A 19,829-nucleotide genomic window follows, 5' to 3' on the forward strand; every position below is an offset into this window, starting at 1 on the left:
AGTGTCTACAACTTTGTTGACCATAACAGGAACATGCTTATTGATTTTATTCTCTACAAAATAGCTGTTAAAAGTTACACTAATTCTTGATTCTTTTTTTTATTTAAAACAGCTATAATATTTGCTCAGGTTATGCTTTAACACTGTTCAATCTGCACTACTAACTCAGATCAATGTACATTCATATTTATTACTGTTCAATCACTACTGCTGCTACTGGTTTCAGTCTTTCTATACTATTGTGTCGTTTGCACATACTCTTCTACCAAAATTGCACTTTCTGAATCAGAATTAATGGACAGTACTTGCACATGTTGTGTTCTCCTGTATTTTATGCTTTAGTTTATTGTTTATTGTTTATTGTTGAGCTATAGCCTACCAAACACAATTACTACCACCACTGTTGTTTGGAAATATAATAATTTTTAATTCTGGAGTTGACTGACATTTACCTTTTTTGAGACATATGGCGCTGTTCTTTACGTTAGTGGCTTGGTTTTTTTAAGCAGACTCTTCTCTTTATGTGCACTGTGTTACATACTTTTTAATTAAATAAAAAATGTTTAGGGTTTAAAAAAAAAGTTTAAAAATATAAACATTGTTAATAGTCCATAGTGATTCAAATTGATATAAACAGGCCGGCATTTTGCATATTCTACCGCTAGAGGGAGATAAAGTCGCGGGTTTTAAACGTCCTTTCAAATTCAGACAGGTTTGGCCTGACTTAAAATTGTCGTATATGTATAGCTATGGCTGGATATAGTGACGCATTTCTCGCACTTAAGGTAAGAGCTGCCATCCCTGTTAAAAAAAAACAAACAAACAATAGAAACCCTCATAGAATGTTTAATGGTTTTAATGGTTTCAATGAAAACTGTACTAATGGTCCCTGTGGGTCCCTACTGGTAATTTGCCTTCAATTGGCCCTCTATGTTATGTCTAGTGGATTCCATTAAGGACTTAGAATGGTAATGGTTTTAATGGTTAGCTGATGGTTTATAATGGTATTTGTAGTGGAAACCATTAGAATTTATGTGATGGTTTGTATTGTTTATATCAGCAGGGATGGCCTTTAGTTATTCTATTTATTTATCAAATAACAAAAATGACCATTTTAACGACATTAAATTGTATTTAATTTAACAACAGTAATCTATTTACATCATTAATTACATAACGAATAATAAAGAAAAACATTGCAGTGTATTGATGAACCTTGGTCTCCTGTTAGAATCTTGGAAAGAGATGATGATGATGATGATGATGATGATGATGGATACTTTTGAGGACATTTCCTTATCTGAACTTCTCGGCCAGCACTGCTGAATAAGCTGAGAGATACTTGTCAATCGCTGCGTGTTCAATAGCAGAGAAGTCACCCCCCAAATGACAAGCTAAAGTCACCAGCATACAGTGATTAAACAGCTGTGGAAAGAAGTTTCATTCAGTTTCAGTGCTGCTTAATATGGCAATTCTGAAATGAACTAAACAGTAGTCAAGCTAAACAAAGAGCCAGCAGAATGCTGTTGGAAAATGTAGTGTGATTTATGACCGATCCACGTGTAGTGCACAAACTTAACACGATCTGAGCTGAACCTTAAAATTGGTTGGATGTATTCTCAGCTGATAGGCATGATATCTGCTGAGGTACCCCAGACTGCTGGTAAAAAGTGGAGTGCTTATGTGCGTCGTCCCCTCCGCTATGGCCACCACAATCTTCTTCCCGAGAGAGCGCAAATGCCCAGAACCGTGACTGAGGTCCAGGTGACCGAAATATGTCTTGGTTTTGGGAAACGTTGTAAACATTCTTTAAGAGTGGAAACACGAGAGAGAGAGAGAGAGAGAGAGAGAGAGAGAGAGAGAGAGAGAATTAATTAATCACACAAGACAACATGCTGCAGTAGGTTACCGAATAGGAAAAAACCTGCTGTGTGTAATCATACCTGTACAGTGCTTCACCTCCAATATCTTCTGCCACTGGTATCAGTTTGTGCCACAGGTCTATAAGTATTTGTTTCTCGAGCGCTGAAAGCATTGTGTTCAGTAAAGACGTGTGGTCAATTTGATATAAAGTACTACGTGAGAGAAGAAAATATATATATTATTATTTAAATAAATTAGCTATTGCGCAAAGGGCAGCTTGTCATTTAACCATCTTGACAGTGCCCCAAACTCTAAAGTATATTCCCTACATTTATCCAGTAGGTATAAATGCCACGCACTGTTTAGAAAATGTGCTGTTGGGCGGTAAGCTCCAAGTGACGTCACTGTGCGGCATCTACGTCATTACAAGGGGCGTAACCTGAAACCCAGCCAATAAGTGTCCGATAAATGAAAAGAAATCTCTTAATTTAAGATGTTTGATTAAGATTTTTCCAAGAAAATCCGAAACAAACCCGGAGACCTTTTTGATAACGCTAATAATTATGTAAGAATATTAAACTGGAGAAGCTGCTGCTTTATACATGGGTTTCTATTTCAGAAAAGGTTCCAAGTAAAGCAGTATTAGAGAGCGAGAACTATTACCTGTCTAAATAACTCTTAAGGAAACTTTTGTTTCTGTAAGTGCAATTAGGTCAGATGTCAATTCTTTCAATGAAGAAAGCGTTGTGGGTTGTGTAGTGTATATTTCCATATTTGTGTAGAGCCTGTTAGTGCAATATCATTATAAGCTTTTGTTAGTACCATATCCAAGAAGGAATAAGTGAAACAAATGGTATGTAAGCCAAGGTTTTGACCTATCACAATGTAACAGAACGGGAGGGGATCAACAGGCTCACACGCACTGTAGGCCGATAAAGTCTCTTTGCTTTCTTATCAGAGGTTCAAGCAGGAACAGATGGTGGAAATTGCAGTAATCACCCATAGCTCTGCTCTTGCCCCCTCTACTGCCTCACCCAGCACAAATATCTCAACAACTCATGACTCAGCACCAAAGAAGGATCCTAAAAAAGACTGGATTGTAAACTTGTAATAAAACATTAAGGATCTCTTTTAGAGTTTTTGTCACTTGTCAGTGTCCCTAGGTGTTTGATTGTTAATATGTGCTCTGTACTTCTAACCGCTTCTAACAAACCTTCTGCATGCAGTACGTCTAAGAAAATTCTCTAGGAGTTTTCATTGCTAATTACACTTGTTTTATTATGAACTTCTAAAATTAAAATGTAATGTTTAATAATTGATTTATTCAATTTATTATTTTATTTACCAGATGCATTATTGATTTTTATTTATTTATTTATTTATTTTTTTATTTCCCAAGGTCTGACCAACATAGCCTAGTGAAACAGAAAAACAGAGAGAGAAAAAATTTAATCCACAAGCAGCATTTTCAGGGGCCAAGCACCCAGACTGGACATACATGCTATAATTGTTCCATAAAGCAATCACTGGAAAGCAGAGCCATAACTATAGGTAAAGGAATTCAAGAATGATTTGTAGTTTCACCAGTCCGTTATGGGACAATGGTTTTGAATATCAGACTTCTTTTTATAGCATTTGTTTAGACAGGTCTCAAGATGATGTGAGCCAAATTTGGAGGAGAATTAGTGAAAAAAAAAGTTTTTTAACAAAATCGAAGATGGTCAACAAGACTTGAATTTGAGATTTTTGTGTGTGTTCACTTTACCATACTCTCGGGAATTATAGGAAAAATGAACTGTGAATTTAGCACAAATTCTTCAAATGATATAAGGAAAAAAAGCAAGAAAAGTATATTATGTCTTTTTATGTCTTAATATAGAAAATGTATGATATGAGATATTTATAACCGATTCCAAGCTGTTGTAAGTATATGTAAAGCATTCATTATGTTTTTTATTTGAAATCAATCATAGGTTTAAGAAATGTTTAAAAACTGTATTTTTTATGGTATTTGGTTTTTAAAAAACACTGCAATGTTGAACATGAACAAGGTCCACAAGCTAGGAAAACATTCAGGACACAAGGTTTAATTTCTAAGCTTGTTGCATACTTGAAATCTAAAATTTATCCTTTTATATTATTTTAAGTCTTACTTAAGGATGTACTCCATGATGTTCTACAACCTCTTGCAAAGAAGTTTTGGAATCACCACACTTAGAGGATGTTCACTCGGCTTTTTTACTTTGCAGTAAATAAACAAATCACATATATGACACAAAACAAGTTTTTGTTTAATAGCTGAGCATTCTGCCTTTGTGAAACATACCTCAAACAAGTTAAATGAAATTATTTTAATTAATGGCATATTTTTTTTCCCTAGATTAAGTAGAGGGGAAAAAATGATTGAATCACCTTTAATGTGCATTTCTAAAATAAATACCAGCACAAATCCAAAAATGCTAATTAGTCTGCAGTTAAAATAGAGTGCTTCCCGACATTAAAAGAGTGCTTAAAGACCTTAACCTTGGACTTTTTGAAATGAAACATGGCCCCAACAAGAGAGATGTCAATTAAAACAGTGGAAAGGATTATAAAACTCCTTCAAGATGGAAATCCAACATGGAGTGTGGCAGTAGATGTTGGTTGTTCCCAGTCAGCTGCGTCTAAAATTTGGTGCACGTATAAACAAAATGGGACGGTTATAAAAGAAAAACACACAGGGAGACCAAGAAAGACATCAAATATCAGGGTAGAAAACTCAGAGCAATATGTCTTGAAAATAGAAAATGCACAACAAAACAAATGGAAAACAAATGGGCGGAAACAGGAGCCAATGTTTGTGACAGAACTGTAAGAAATCGGCTGAATGAAATGGGATTTATGGACAGAAAAGCAAATGAAAACCAGCACTAACACCTAAACAGAAGAAAACAAGGTTACAGTGGGCTAAAGAGAAGCAGTGATGGAGTGTGGATGATTGGCTGAAAGTGATATTCAGTGATGAATCAGAAATCTGCACTGGACAAGGAAATGATGCTGGAACTTTTGTCTGGTGTCGTTCTAATGAAATATATAAAGACTGCCTGAAGAAAACAATCAAATTCCCCCACTCATCTACGATATGGGGTTTCATGTCAGGTAAAGGACCAGGATAGACCTCAACTATCAGTGCATTGAAATTTTGGATACTTTTCTCATTCCATCGATAGAAAATAGTTTTGGTGATGAAGTCATTTTTCAGGATGATAATGTCGCATCTTGCCACAGAGCAAAGAGTGTTCAAGCTTTTCTTCAGGAAAGGCAGATCAACAGTGACATGGCCAGCAAACAGTCCGGATCTCAATATTATTGAACTTTTTTGGTGGAAATGTAAAAAATTGGTCCATGACCAGGCTTCATCCTGTAAAGCTGATCTATCACCTGCTGTTCGAGAAAGTTTGAACCAGCTTTATGGAGAATATTGTTTCTCATTAGTGAAGTCTTTGCCTCAAAGAGCTCAGGCCGTTATAAAGGCCAGACGAGGAGCTACAAAGTACTAATTGAGATTGGGTTTTTTTTGATGATTCCAAATTTTTTCCTCAACATTGAGTGATCCCATAATTTTTTTCCTCTAATTGATCTGGGAAAAAATGTCGTTAATTGAAACAGCTTCATTTAATTTGTTTGAGATGTTTCACGAAGCCAGAATGTTCAGTTATTAAACAAAAGTTTTGTGTCATATCTATGATTTGTTTATGTGCTACGAAGTAAAAAGCTCCAGGTGAACATCCTCTAAGTGTAGTGATTCCATAATTATTGCCAGGGGTGGTAATTTCCGTTAACCTATTTTCCTTGTGTTGTGACGTTGATCAACAGGTGGCAGTGGTGAGCTTTTTTGTTACAACCATATTACAAAGGACAAATCCTATAAGATGCTTTTTAAATCATGAAATAAATAAAATATAAAAATTAAATAAGTTAAATTAATGCCCAATACTTGCTTGTGTTTCCCTTTTTTGCCTTGCTCACTTATCAGATTTAATACAGACACAAAATGATAATAGTATGGTTTTTATTTATCACTGATGTGATCCGGCGTGTCTAAAGTGTTCGTAGTGTATGAATGGGTGTGTGAGTGTGTATGTGAGTGTGCCCTGCGATGGACTAGCACCCTGTCCAGGGTGTACCCCGCCTTGTGCCCGATGTTCCCTGGGATAGGCTCCAGGTTCCCCCGTGATCCTGAAGAAGGAGTAAGCGGTAGAAGATGGATGGATGAATGGATGATGTGATCCTATTTCATTCACTACTAGATAATACATTCTACACATGTTGTGTGACCAGCCTTTGACCTGAGCACTGGCATAGTACATCTGAATGTAATTTATAACAGTATTAACCTGAGATAAAGGTCATATTTTAGCAAATCGTTAATGAACGGTAGGTGAGCAAATAAAAAAAGCATCAATGATGGTGTCTAGCTCCAGTCTATAAGATTGTTGCTCACATTTTTTTTTATCCATAAATTCAAGGTTTCTTTGGATTGAATATATTAAATAATTTCCATTTCATTGATATTATAGTCATCTCATCTAGCCTCTCTTTATCTTTGAGTTTGTCAAGGCCTGTGTCTTGTTGTCTAATGATCTTTTCCCAGGTAATAAAATATGATTAATTACTGCTGAAGGCTTATTAGGAGAATCTGTTTTTGGAAGAGGGGTTTTATTTTCTTAGAATAAATTGACTTCAATCAAAGGTTAGATTTCTCTCATATTTATAATAATAATAACAATAAACTTTATTTTATAAAGCACCTTTAAAAGCAGCTTCTCAAAGCGCTGTACAAAAAATAAGCAGTACACAGAAAAATAAAACATATAAAAGTTAATAAGAACAACAACAACATTAATAATAATAATTATAAAATAATAATAAAAAAGACATCAGCAGTCAAATGCAAGTTTAAAAAAGTGTGTCTTAAGTAGAGCTTTAAAAATGTCAAAGGTCTGAGCTTCCCTGTGTTCAGGAGGAAGAGAGTTCCAAAGTGAATGAGCATAGACAGAAAAAGCCCTGTCACCCATAGATTTTAGGTGGGTTTGTGGAACAGTTAACAAATTGCATTGTGAGGAGCGTAGTCTGCGATTTGGGGTGTATGGGATTAATGAACCAGATAAGTAATGCGGAGCCAAGCCATGTAGTGCCTTGTATGTCAACATCATGATCTTAAAATCGACACAGAACCTGACCGGGAGCCAGTGCAAGGACTCCAAAACAGGAGTAATATGTTCACATTTCCTGGTCCCAGTCAGGATCCTGGTGGCAGAGTTTTGAGCATATTGCAATTTGTTAATTGTGGATTTAGAAACTCCGGCTAAAACGGCATTACAGTAATCCAACCGAGTGACAACAAATGAGTTAATCAGCTTTTCAGCCACAGAGAAGTTTAGCATTGGGCGCAGTCTAGCTATATTTCTGAGGTGAAAAAGGATGCCTTCACAGTGCTCTGAACAAAAAAAATCAAATGTAAGGCTGGTATCAAAAATTACTCCAAGGTTCCCCATTTTACTTTGGGTCTCTAGAACAGAGCCATCAACAAACAGAGACAGTGGACCAGCTTTGCGAATTTGATGACGGGAGCCTATAAGCATAACTTCGGTTTTCCCGCTGTTCAGGCACAGAAAGTTATTGTTCATCCATGTTTTTATCTCAGAAATACATTCAGAAAGAAAACAAACATCAAGGTTTTCACCAGATTTTGAGTGAATGTAGATTTGGGTATCGTCAGCATAAAAGTGATAATGGAGGCCAAGCGATCGAAGCAGATGCCACAGTGGAGATAGAAAAATATTGAAGAGTAGAGGGCCTAAAACTGAACCCTGAGGAACACCAGTGAGCACAGAGCTAGTGTCAGACCTGTAGCCACCCATAGAAATAAACTGGGAACGGTCAGTAAAATTGGATTTAAACCAGTTTAAAACAGTCCCAGACACACCAAAAACACTTTCAAGGCAGGTAAGTAAAAGACCATGATCCACAGTATCGAAAGCAGCTCTAAGATCAAGAAGAATAAGAATGGATGTAGCGCCACAATTAGAGGCCATCAACAAGTCATTGGTAACTTTGACCAACGCCGTTTCAGTGCTGTGAAGTTTACGAAAACCTGACTGAAGGGGTTCAAAGAGGTTATTAATTGTAAGATGATTACATAGTTGAGAGGCAACAACACGCTGAAGTATTTTTGCCAAAAACGGAAGATTTGTAATGGGACGAAAATTGTTGAAATCATCCACGGAAACATTTTCTTTCTTTGGTACAGGTGTAACAGCAGCAGTCTTTAGTACTGCTGGAATGAACCCAGTCTCCATGATTCATTTTAATGCTGAGGATAGTAGGGCACCAAACATCGAAGCACGATTTAAATAGGTTCGTGGGAATTGGATCCAGCAAGCAAGTGCAAGATTTTCAGTGCAAGATCAAGCTAAATAACCACAAGACATTCATAACTTCGTTTTTTAAACCTCACTTAACCAAGGATGCCAATCATTCTGGAGCTGATTGTAGTTTAGAAACAAGACAGCAGCTATGATGGATAAGTAGTAGATTAAATTAAGTAAAATTCCTAAAGTTTTTTGCGGCTATATTTTGTGAAACGATTAAATATGATTCATAGTTGCTGAAGGCTTGTGAGCAGTCTGTACTGTGTCTTGAGGAGAGCACTACTGAATTACACTTTTGACTTATGCAAAGCATTGTGTGGCTTCCAGCAGGAAGGATGTGGGTTAGCAAGTAAATGATTATGCAGCAAATTATCGACCACCAAAGAGCTGTACCTGCGCACAATCAATACTTACATGTAGCATGCAGAAGTTCACAAAAATTCACAATCATGCCAAATTATATCATCAGTTTTACAATGTTTTGTCATAATAAAAGTGTGAATATGTCTGTTTTCAAAACTGTGATGGCTGATGACTTATTTACTCCTTACACCCACCCAACAAACACACACACACACACACACACACACACACACACACACACAGAGTGCTATATCATTATATCATTTATATCATTATAGACATACTGTGACATAGACATAGACATAGACATACTGTGACACACACACAAGCTCAGACAAACACACACAAACACACACATTTACTTGTTAAAGAAAGGCAGTATTAATCCAAAATAATTCTCGCTGTAAATATGTGAGGAGTCGAACATTTCACTAGGATTTATGACAACATGCAGGAAGAGCAATAATTCTCTCTATTTGGGTAAACAATCAACACATTACTCATCTTCAGAGAATCAAATAATTTCACACCAGGTCTACCTACTGTGGAGGAAGTGTTGCACAAGCAAGCTTTGCAACCAGCTATGCCCACGTATCACTTACACAACACAGTAGATTGACATTTTCATTATAAATTACAATTTCATGAAGAATATGACACCATCGCCGCTTGTTATCGAACGTTTTTAATAACCTTTTAAGCCACTTCCATTAAATCAATGCGCATTTTTACTAGGGCCACATATTTTCTCTGCAAAGGTCACATGATAGGTGTTAAGTAATATTACTCTCTGATGGAGTAAATAATAAATAAATACTTGTATTCACAATCCCCTCTATTGTGATAGTTGGCAGTGAGGCAAATAGGAATTTGATCCTACATAATGTATACAAAGCACCATATACTTAATAGCGTTCAAAACAGTGTTACTATGAATGTAGACTTTAATACACTGAAAAGGCACATTATTAGCATCACATAAATATATATAAATACACTTGGTTTCACTCTGCCCACTTTTAATGTTTTTCCTACATTCTTTTGAATGTCCATGGAATAAAATAAAATAAAATATCAGATGCCACGAGTGTACCATCTGCCATCATTTACACATTTGAATGACCATGTAATATGAGGTAATGTGATAACATGCAATTAAAATGATTTTATATGGCCATGGGCATTGTTTCGACTCAGGACAGCTGTCATTTGCTGTTTGATGGCGTTTACACAACAGCACTTCACCTTCGCAGAGAAAGCTTATGGCTGAGATGCAGGAATTTGGCCAATAGCTGCTGCAAGCTTTTTATAATCAACCAATTGGTGTGCAAGAAGGCGGGAATTACAGAGAGGGGTTAAAGCAATGCAGACATGTGCACACATGATGCCGTATTAGACCATAAGCACATGATAATGAAACTAAAGCCGAATCCCGGACATTTTCTCAAATTTCACAATTTGTGTTAATTTCTACCAAATAAACTTATTTGCGCATGCACCAGGAGGTTGCTCATGTGAGCCATGACTGACAAGAGAGAACCAGAACTATAATCAAGCAGCTGTCTATATTTTGTTATGTCAAAGGATTATGTATTATGTATTAGTATTTTAATGAAAGCCATTTCTAACTCAAAGATTAGATGTGTCCTCCAGCTGTCGCTTAGATGTCTTTCTTTCACTGAATATACTGTATAGGTACTCTTAGGAAAGAAAGTGTTCATCAGTGGTTCTCTACAGGTTTGTTAGATAATTAAGGATTGTTGGCTTCCAAAAAAACCCCACTCTGCTGTAGAGTTACCTTAGATGGACAACCAGAGAACCCTCAAGGGTTCTAAATGTTCTAAGAGTGTACTGTATTTCAGTATAATTGGACTGGAAGTGAAGTCCATACAGGACATGTACAAGGCAGCTTCCTCTTTGTGGTTGTACTGGTGCTTTATACATGCCAAAAACAGTAAAGTTACTGTGCTTTGGCTGTGCATTGTAATCAGGCCACACAAAGGGAAAGGGGCTTTTAGATTTCCTGCACGTAAGTTAAAAAGTAAAGGACTAAAAGGCAGGAACGAGCATAGTAGCCTTCACATAAAGGACTTAATTTGAGTTTTGGAACAGGAGGGGTTTTTCTTAACCATGGAGCTAAGAGCATGTTGTGCTAAGGCCAGTTTAGCAAGAATCAAAGTCAGTCCATTATCAGCTCCTGTATTGTTGCCATTATTAGCATTCACTTGATGCACTGAATTTGGTCTCTACTCTACATAAGGTTATAACATCCTGGCTCTCCGACATACTGATTAAATAAACAATAAATACTACAAGTCAGAAGGTTCTGGAAGAGCTTCCTTCTTATGTATATCATTTATGCAGTGCAGACAAACTGCAGATTTCCTGGCTTCTCTGTTTAGATAATAACATCAGCAGCACTCCTCACCTACCGTGAGTCTTTGGCCCTGGGGAATACAGCCAGCTTCTGTTCCTTCTTGTTTTCCTCCTTTACTGCTTTTCATTGACGAGTGAGCTAAGCTTATAATTCACAAGAGATTTCATGCTCTTTGTACTTCATACTCCAAGTTTCAGAGCCTCATAAGTTAGTGCTGCAAACTATTTCATTTGCTTTCTGAAGCCATGATCTGATCTAGAGAAACATCCCTTCAAACGGCATGGTCAAGTCATCAGGAAGAGCAGGCCATGTGCTGCTGGCCTCAATAAAGCTGAGGAGAGCAGAGCCAGTTACTGTGCACTTCTGAAGCCCTGCCAGCTTCACTTCCTGTTCCCTGGTCCTCAGTGATGGCTGTAGGGCTTTGAAGAGGGTGCAGGCCAACAGACTGCTGTAGGTAACCTGCAGTTTGCATGCGGTGGGTCTATGGCAGAGAGTGGTTTGCTGGTCTGCAATGCTCTTCAGCTCTTTCTGTAGTTCTGTAAATTGCACCTTTTAAAATGTTTCTTCTGTCTTTGCCCTTTTGAAAAGGCACTCTTTATTTATGGCATCTGGGAAAAGTTCACAAGTGTTACAACAACCTTAAGTTAATATAGTGTTGTTCTAAAGAGGATTCTAAGGCAAAATATGACCATTCAGCGAAATGCTGACCATCATTTTTAGTTAGTATAATTAGCGCAAGGAATAATAGGCCTGTTAGTCATTCTTCTAGAAAGTACTAAATCATTGCAGGCACAACAGCAAAATTATAACTTGGTCTAATGCCTATATGACCACACTCAATTTAACAAGAGTGAATAATTCCTGGCACAAAGTGTCAATCGACAGTGCCAGCTCCTTCTCCATGGTCTGACTCTGCTGCCTGCCTAAGTGCTGCGATAAAGAAAAATGTCCAGCACAAGGCTGGAGGGAAAACCTGTGCTGAATCTATGGACATTAAAATAGCTGGGATCTCCCTTACAGACCCATAGCACTGAAGCTGAGATGATAATGAAGATAAAAGGATGAGGGACAGAGAACTAACAGTACTAACTTAGTGCTGTCTACACAGTTGGAATATACTTGCCAGCTTTCTTCATAGGCACGGGTGCCATGACTCACATGGAGTGCTCACACCTCATATCATGCCAATACTTGTGCCAAAAAACTAAAAACCATCAAAACTATTGTTCAGAGATGTTCTGCCCTGATGCTTGCAGGAGTTCCTGCATGTTTGTGGAGTTTCACTCCAACTCCCAGGGCAGCTTGATCAGGTTAACTTCTCATATATATTTATATAGATTCAGATTTACTTGTCAGATTTGTGAAAATCAACTAACCTGGATCTTGTTCCACTAATGAGGCATGGTTCAACATACACCATAGCTCCATTATTTATTCTGTCTAGAGGTCATGAAGATAGACAGGAAGTTCAAGTAGCTGGGTCACGGGTTATGTCGTCTTTATTTAAGTGTGCCCCATTAAACATCGATGTCTTGTATAATTAGATTTATTGCTGTGGAAAGCATAAAAGGGGCTGTGTGCTGTGTGCTGTGCTGTTGCCAGATAGATTCTATGTCTTTATACAGATAGACCTCTTTTGCTTTTACATGCCCATGGGTTGTTGTTTTTTTTAATTATTATTTAAATAAAGTCTGCCATTGGATTTAATGATTGGTTGGTGATCATTCTGATTTTAGTCCTTATAAAAGATCTTTATCCACAGAAATCATCCTCATTATTGCCATATCAGCTGCTTCAGTGTTTATCTTCACAGGCTAATAAGGATTTAAAGGTCCTAAAGCACTGTAATGTTGTTTAAAAGCGGCATACCATCAGTGTCGATGGAGCACTCAGTGGGAATCCATGGCCCCTCACTCTCTGGAGTTTATGGACCATTGCTGAACTTTGATAAACACTTCCTCTACTTGTGGCTTTTTATCTCTGCACTGCTCTGTGGGGAGCAAAAGTAAATAATAATAATTTAAAAAAATGTAAAAAAAAAAAAAAACACAAAAAAAGGTTCTCTTTCAAAATTCCACTAGAGAAAAGAACTCTATGAAATATGTGTAAATCCTGTGACAAAAACAACAATCCATATGAAAAAAATAAACTAAAATTAGTCTGAAAATTTTACAAAAATTGACATGGTAGTCACATGGTAGTGTGTGCTATGCTGGTATAAGTGTTACAGATACAGCAGTGTTGCAGAGGGATTTTAACATTGTCTACGCATTATTAAACACCTATCTTGTTAGTCCACTTAGACAGTGTCCAGTATGCAATTAGAGAATGTAGCTCAACTTTGTCCATGCCCAAATTGTGTTTGCCTTTATCAGTGTCTGCTGTAGCAGCACTGCTGTAGGCTGCATATTTTAGTTGGTGGACTGTTGCTCAGCCCAGCAGTGATACTTGAAATCGTGTTGAAAAATCTCAGTGATGGTGCTGTCTGATACACTCATCCTAGTGCCCACACATTACCATGTCACCACCATGCCAGTGTCATTGCTGTGCTGAGAATTTCTACCTGGTAGTTGGTGGTCCCTAGTGAAGATGTACCTTATAAAATGGCCAACAAATGTACATATATACTAGATGTACCATAATACACTAGCAGCTATGTCTTTGTTTGCAATCTATGAAGCACCTTACATCAGCCATCAATGAATGTAAAATCAGCATGTGTGAAGAACTTTTTCTCCAACATTGTGTGACAGTCTGGGCTGTAAGGCTTTGGAACAGTGTGTTTCAATGGACTGTCTACAGTCTTGTGATAACTCCAGGATGGTGTTAGGAGTTATAGTATGGGGGTGACTCACTGTTCTGTTAGATCTGAAAGATCTGAGGGCCTCAGGACGACTCACAGTAGCAGATGCTAAGCAAGCAAGACTTACTCATTATACTGTATCTTTTGTATTTATCTTTTCATCTTTTCATCATTATATAATAATCAAAATTCTCATTTGCTGAACCCTGTGGCATTCAGGAAGTATTTCCAAGAATACTCTTGACTAAACTACACTGCTTCTATGTTGATTAAGGTGTTAATTAAGGAGAAAGCAGACTTTATGAGATTCCATGTGGGGTTCTTTAAGCTCTTTCACTGTTACTTATTAACAGACTTTAAGGGGCACTTTAGGTGCACTCACGCCACTGACATTTAATCGTTTCCTTTCCCTCTTCAGCTTAATCTGTCCCAAGGGAATAGGGCAGGAGTAAAGAAAAACTTCCACAGCAGACACACATGCAGTTAACCACAACACCCAGTTATCATTGTATGACTGTGTTATATTTGCACATTTTACCCTCTTTGGTTGTGTCAGACTGACGTATTTTTTTAAAAAAATACAGTCTTCATACTGATCCTACACTTAAAAAACAGATTTTATACAATTAAAGAGATTAAAGAGAGCTTAACATTATCAAAGGTCAATTATTTAATCCTCTGTCATTCTCTCTCTCCCTTCCTGTACTCCACATATTGTTCCAGAGTTCCCCTTGGATCTAAATACATTGTTCTGAGCAGAAAAATAACTTCCTGTCACAAGTGCATTTTGAGTACCAGTGGAGGCTGATGTCATTAATTACTTGTAATGTGTACAAGCAGTGAGAGGGGAAATTTCACAAGCAATATCTGTAAGCAGACCCCTGAAAGAAGCATGGAACTTTGGAGAACCCCCAGGGTGTTAAAAAAGGGCAAGGTTAAAGCTCAGGTCAGAGCATAATGCTTTCCATACCCTGAAACCCCCTGTCATCTGGGTTCTCATCTCTGCCTCCCCCATGCATGGTTTGATTCATTGTGGGTATACCTTTCTTCCTCTCTTTCCTCTTTGTAGCAAGTGTACGCATGTTTAACATAACCGACAGAGACATTTCTGATTTGGTCTGCTTTGCTGTCTGAACAGTGGCACCAGTATGCTAAATCAAAGCTGTCCACACCTTGCTGCTGAGAAAGAATGACTGAGTGGCAAAGAGCAAATACAGTCTTTCAGAGGGGAAGGCAACAGTTAATTGGACAATAGTGCTCTCTAGAAGCATTCCAACAAAGAAATGATAAATGGTAAATAGTCTGCATTTATATAGCACTTTTTTAACCTTAGCAGCTCTACAAAGCACTTTACACTGTATCTCATTCACCCATTCACACACACACTCACACACCAATAGCTGCAGAGCTGCCATGCAAGGCGCTACAGTAGCTTGCCATCGGGAGCAACTCAGGAACAACAAAGAAGCAGGCCAACACCACGAGTTGGTTGTTGCTATAAATAAAAAGTTCACAACCGATGTAATCTTACTTCTTGTTTGTGTTATTTTAACATGCCCTATTGTTCTGCTCCAGATCACCCCATTTCTCCGATCCCTCCATTGACTTCATGTAGCTGCTCACATCAGATTCAAAACACTGATGCTTGCCCACAAAGCCAAAAGCAGAACAGCCTTCTCCTACCTCAAGGCATTTCTCAAACTCCACCCCCCCATCCCTTAAGACACAAGGAAGACATGCATCAAGATTCGTCTCTGTTCTGGTATCCGGGTGGTGAACCTCCGCTTGCTATCCAAACAGTCTCAATTCACTGTCAATATTCAAACAAAGACTGAAGACCCACCTCTTCTCCAAGAACATAAACAAGCAGTAAACTTGCATCGCACTTTCTTATCTTAGAAAAATATTTGTACTATTTGTACTTCGGGTATGCACTGTTCATGTATTTGTTTTAGAAAACATACCAGAAAGGTTCACATGGCATCTGGCTGAGACAAAATGCTGCACAAGCCAGAGGTTTTTCATGTGCGAGCGAGTGGACAAATGTGAAGCTTGCATTTACAGCATCCTTAGTAACTGTCTTAATATTTTGGGAAAAATAACCAAGTAAACTCTCAAATATTGCAGGCAGATACAAACAAATATAATAAGTGCACACACAAGGTTAAAAAAAGCTACACACCACTAGCTGAGCCTGAATTCACAGACCATATTACAGCTCTTGGTTTTGTCTGGAGTTTCTGGGTGCATAGTGGCACAGTTTATATTTCCATGCATCCACCCATTTTTCATGCCACTTATCCTACACTGGGTCGCAGGGAGCCTGAACCCTATTCCAAGGAACTCGGGATACAAGGCATGGTACACCCTGGACAGGGTGCCAACTCATCTTGGGGCACAATCACACACATATTCACATACCCATTCATACACTATGGAGAATCTGGAAATGCAAATGAGCTTACAACACATTTGTCTGCACTGGGGGAGGAAACTGGAGTACCCGGAGGAAACCCCCAAAGCACGGGGAGAACATGCAAACTCTGTGCACACAAGTTGGTGGAGAAATTTGAACCCCAAAGGTGCGAGACATGCTAACCACTAAACCACCGTGCCCATACATGAAATAAAACAAAACCAAACAAAACACTAAAAACATCCAGTTCCAGTTTAAATCTGAATACAGATACAATCGATGCCTCTACAATGCATACTTGAAAGAACTTCTGTAAGTAGTTATCTTTGATATAGGCATCTGCCAAATACTCTAAATGTAAATGAAAATACTTAGCAACATTTTCAAGTACATTTTCTTCCTTTAATTTAGACACAAGCTTATGTCAATAACTGTCTCCTACAAAGGCCTCTAACCTGAACACAAATTCCAGAGCAAACTGGAAGGGAAGAGCCATGCTGATCGCAGAACTGGAAATTCCCTGACGGAAGTTTGTCCATCCTGCAGGAGGAATGCGGCTGACTCGCAGAGAGGAGGAGGAGATGTGTCCACGTGCAGATGCCATCTATGGTATGTGTGCCGCAAATTTACTTCTTTCTGCTGATACTGTTAAAGACTAAAGTGTGCAGCATTTCATTCTGCTAAATGCTATCTCGAGGAAACAGATGTTGCATTTCCAGCTACAATAGATTTAACAGAGAATTCTATCTACAATCTGCTCTTTTGACTTGCTGTTACTGTTTTCTGAATCTTTTCAGTGTGTGTGTGTGTGTGTGTATGTGTGTGTGTGTGTGTGTGTGTGTGTGTTCAAGCTAAACATATGATCCTTACTTTGTGTAAATTTACACATTGTTGTCCTCTCCTTCCACTTGTCTACAGCACAAATCATGTTATTTGAACAGAATTTCCGTGTCAGTGTGCCTATGAATACATAACCTCCTGAAACTGAATATTCTGAAAAACCAGTGATATAACTCAGACTAAAACCCTGAACAGAATGCATTAAAATGGATGGCATTTCCCCCTCTCATTGTCCTATGAAATCTAATCCAAAGAAAAGGCCTAATAAACCAGCCATTAGGGCCTGCCTATTTGAGTTGTTTCATCATCCATCATGTGACTCAAAGGTCATTTGTGTATTTTATTATCTTCCACGAAATCTGAGCCAGAGTGTGACCACAGAACAAATGAATAATGTCACCTAATTCATTCTGAAAAGACAAGTGGCTGGCCAAAATAGAATAGCCCTGGTCGAGATGAGTGGGTAAACCTCTTGAATTCTTGAGTGATTTATCAAGCTGAATCAGGAGTGGTGTGGCGCTCTACTGGACAGATATTTATATCAAAGGCCAAGTCTAAGGTTCAATACGGGGCTGAAATGTGAACTCATAGAGGAAAGCTGATATAGTAAGTACACTGGCTGATTTTGTTTGAAGACTGAACCCACCTGGGTCACTTTCTGGTCGCAGATTTTATTTTTAATCTAGAACAAACATATGGCATTGAGCTAATGTATAGAGATGTGTTACATTATACAACAGTTAGTTCCAGTTCATTAATCTTATTGGATGAGTGGCATTCCAAGAGAGCATATATTTAGTATAACAGCACTGGGATGTTTCACTATGTGTATCACTCCATTGTCCATGCCACATAAAATTCCAGTTCTAGCAACGGTTAACAGTTACTAAAGTAGAGTTAGTGACATCATCAGCGGACATGGCAAATGACACATTTTTCATTTTTATTTAAAATATAAAAGCTCGTCAGATGAAGATGTCAAGGAAGAGGTGAAACCAATTTGACCTTTAACAGGAATATACAAATCACTGCGGGCCCAACAAGCAGCAAGCTAGCCAGCTAGCCAAGAGGCTATCAGTGAGTGGGGCTTCTTTGGGATCTATTTCCGTTAGCGAAGCAAAACAAAAAATTAACAAAACGTTTGTGTCCAAAATGTCAGTTACTCTACAGCATATCCCAAAAGTCTCCATGCATGGGGGAAATTAACACATTTTAGCAAAATGTCTTAGTTTACATTATATATTATTGTCAGATAGTCTTTAAGGATGCCTTTGACAAAAGAAAAATGTATTGAAATCATTCTCGTGGCTGGATCGGGAAGCTGTCGCAAGGTTGCCATGGACTTTAATGGGAAACATGGCAAGCACATCACACAAGACACTGTTGCCAAACTTATTAACAAATTCAAAAAGACTGAAAGTGTTCTAGCCGAGAAGTAGATGCCCATGAACATAGTCCCCTATCTATGGAGACTTTTTGGACACCCTGTACATTCTTTTCTTGTTTTTAGAACTGTTGTATAAAAGCAATACTGCACAAGCAATAGCATGGATATACTGAATATCAGCACGGTTGTGATTTGCTACGGAATGAATCACAGCCGTGCCGATATTCAGTATAACCACACTCTTGCTTGTGTAGTGCTGCTTAAAAAACCCAATACCCCCTTCAGTTTATGCTTTAGTTGAAGCATAATTCATATGGACAATGTTTAGGCTGGGATGATATTCTGCTTATTTGTTGTGACTTAACAAAAAAAATTGATACACACTCAGAATGATGTCTGCAAAGAGCCTAGAAAATTTCCATTCCTGCTGCGAATACAGACTTTCATTTGTTCCCCAGTGATCAATGATCCCCATAATTCTCTCTCAACTCCTTATACTTACTGTATATATCTTTTTATATCCTTATTCAGTGAGCCAAGCACATTTCTCCTGGGACAGCTTTGAGAATACAGGTACAGTTACAGAGAATACAATACAGTTTGATTGCAAGCTATTTTTTAGCACAGGGTTTATAATGAATCAGCATATTTCTGCTCGAGTTTGGAACAGCAACAGGTTAAACTAAGACCAATTTCAAAGAAGATATCTGCTTGTAATAATATTAAATGTCACTTTTTTCTGTTATGACTAGTTAATTGATTGGTGTAGGCAAGCTTTACCTACATATACCTATTTACCTATATACATTCTGGATGGGATGGCAGTTCGATGCAGGGTACTGTGCACACACTTGTTCTCACCTAGGGACAATTTAGCACAGCCAATTTATGATAATAGATCATATAATATATTTTAATGTAGTGTGCTATTGTGTACTATAGTATAAACTATAAAGTTTTGCTCCCAATAAAGATGGGGTATGGTGGCTTAGTAGTTTGCCATGAATCAATCGGGTTGGGGGCTCGAATCCCACCTACACCCTGTGTGCAGAGTTTGCATGTTCTCCCCATGCATCAGGGGTTTCCTCCAGGTACTCCAGTTTTCTCCCCCAAAGACATACATTGTAGGCTGATTGGCATTTCCAAATTGTCTGTAGTGTGTGAATGAGTGTGTGATTGTGCCCTGCAGTGGGTTGACACCCCATCCAGGGTGTCCCCTGCCTTGTGCCCTGAGTTCCCTGGGGCTCCCCTGTAACCCTGTGTAGGATAAATCGTATGGAAAATGGATGGATGAATGGGTTGGTACCCTTCTTCGTCATGCTATGTTTTGCCATGTTAATAAACACAGGAACTCCACTTATGAATAT

At 38.1% G+C, this 19,829-nt stretch overlaps 2 protein-coding genes across 2 annotated transcripts in view; one reads left to right on the forward strand and one right to left on the reverse strand.

Annotated features, from left to right (window-relative positions):
* Positions 1 to 202: 202 nt before the first annotated feature.
* On the reverse strand, positions 203 to 2,323 carry zgc:163057 (Hemoglobin subunit alpha-D-like). Its single transcript, XM_053640366.1, has 3 exons — positions 1,944 to 2,323; positions 1,597 to 1,807; positions 203 to 1,425 (listed from the first exon to the last, which is right to left on the reverse strand). The coding sequence occupies exons 1-3, from the start codon at positions 2,033 to 2,035 to the stop codon at positions 1,297 to 1,299; spliced, it is 432 nt and encodes a 143-aa protein (XP_053496341.1). The 5' UTR covers positions 2,036 to 2,323; the 3' UTR covers positions 203 to 1,296.
* Positions 2,324 to 16,760: 14,437 nt separating this feature from the next.
* rhbdf1b (rhomboid 5 homolog 1b (Drosophila)) overlaps positions 16,761 to 19,829 on the forward strand; it is a 29,073-nt gene continuing 26,004 nt past the window's right edge. Inside the window, exon 1 of the mRNA XM_053639904.1 lies at positions 16,761 to 16,844. The gene's annotated coding sequence lies outside the window, so the exon portion shown is untranslated. The remainder of the gene's footprint in view (positions 16,845 to 19,829) is intronic.

Source organism: Ictalurus furcatus, chromosome 13 (genome assembly GCF_023375685.1).
Source record: "Ictalurus furcatus strain D&B chromosome 13, Billie_1.0, whole genome shotgun sequence".
In the NCBI taxonomy this organism is placed as follows: Eukaryota; Metazoa; Chordata; class Actinopteri; order Siluriformes; family Ictaluridae; genus Ictalurus; species Ictalurus furcatus.

Coding starts and splice junctions, on each gene's coding strand:
- zgc:163057 (XM_053640366.1), bottom strand. CDS start 2,035: ATGCTTTCAGCGCTCGAGAAACAAATACTTATAGACCTGTGGCACAAA. Junction 1,808..1,943: donor GGAGGTGAAGCACTGTACAG/GTATGATTACAC, acceptor CCACTCTTAAAG/AATGTTTACAACGTTTCCCA. Junction 1,426..1,596: donor TACATCCAACCAATTTTAAG/GTTCAGCTCAGA, acceptor TTCTTTCCACAG/CTGTTTAATCACTGTATGCT.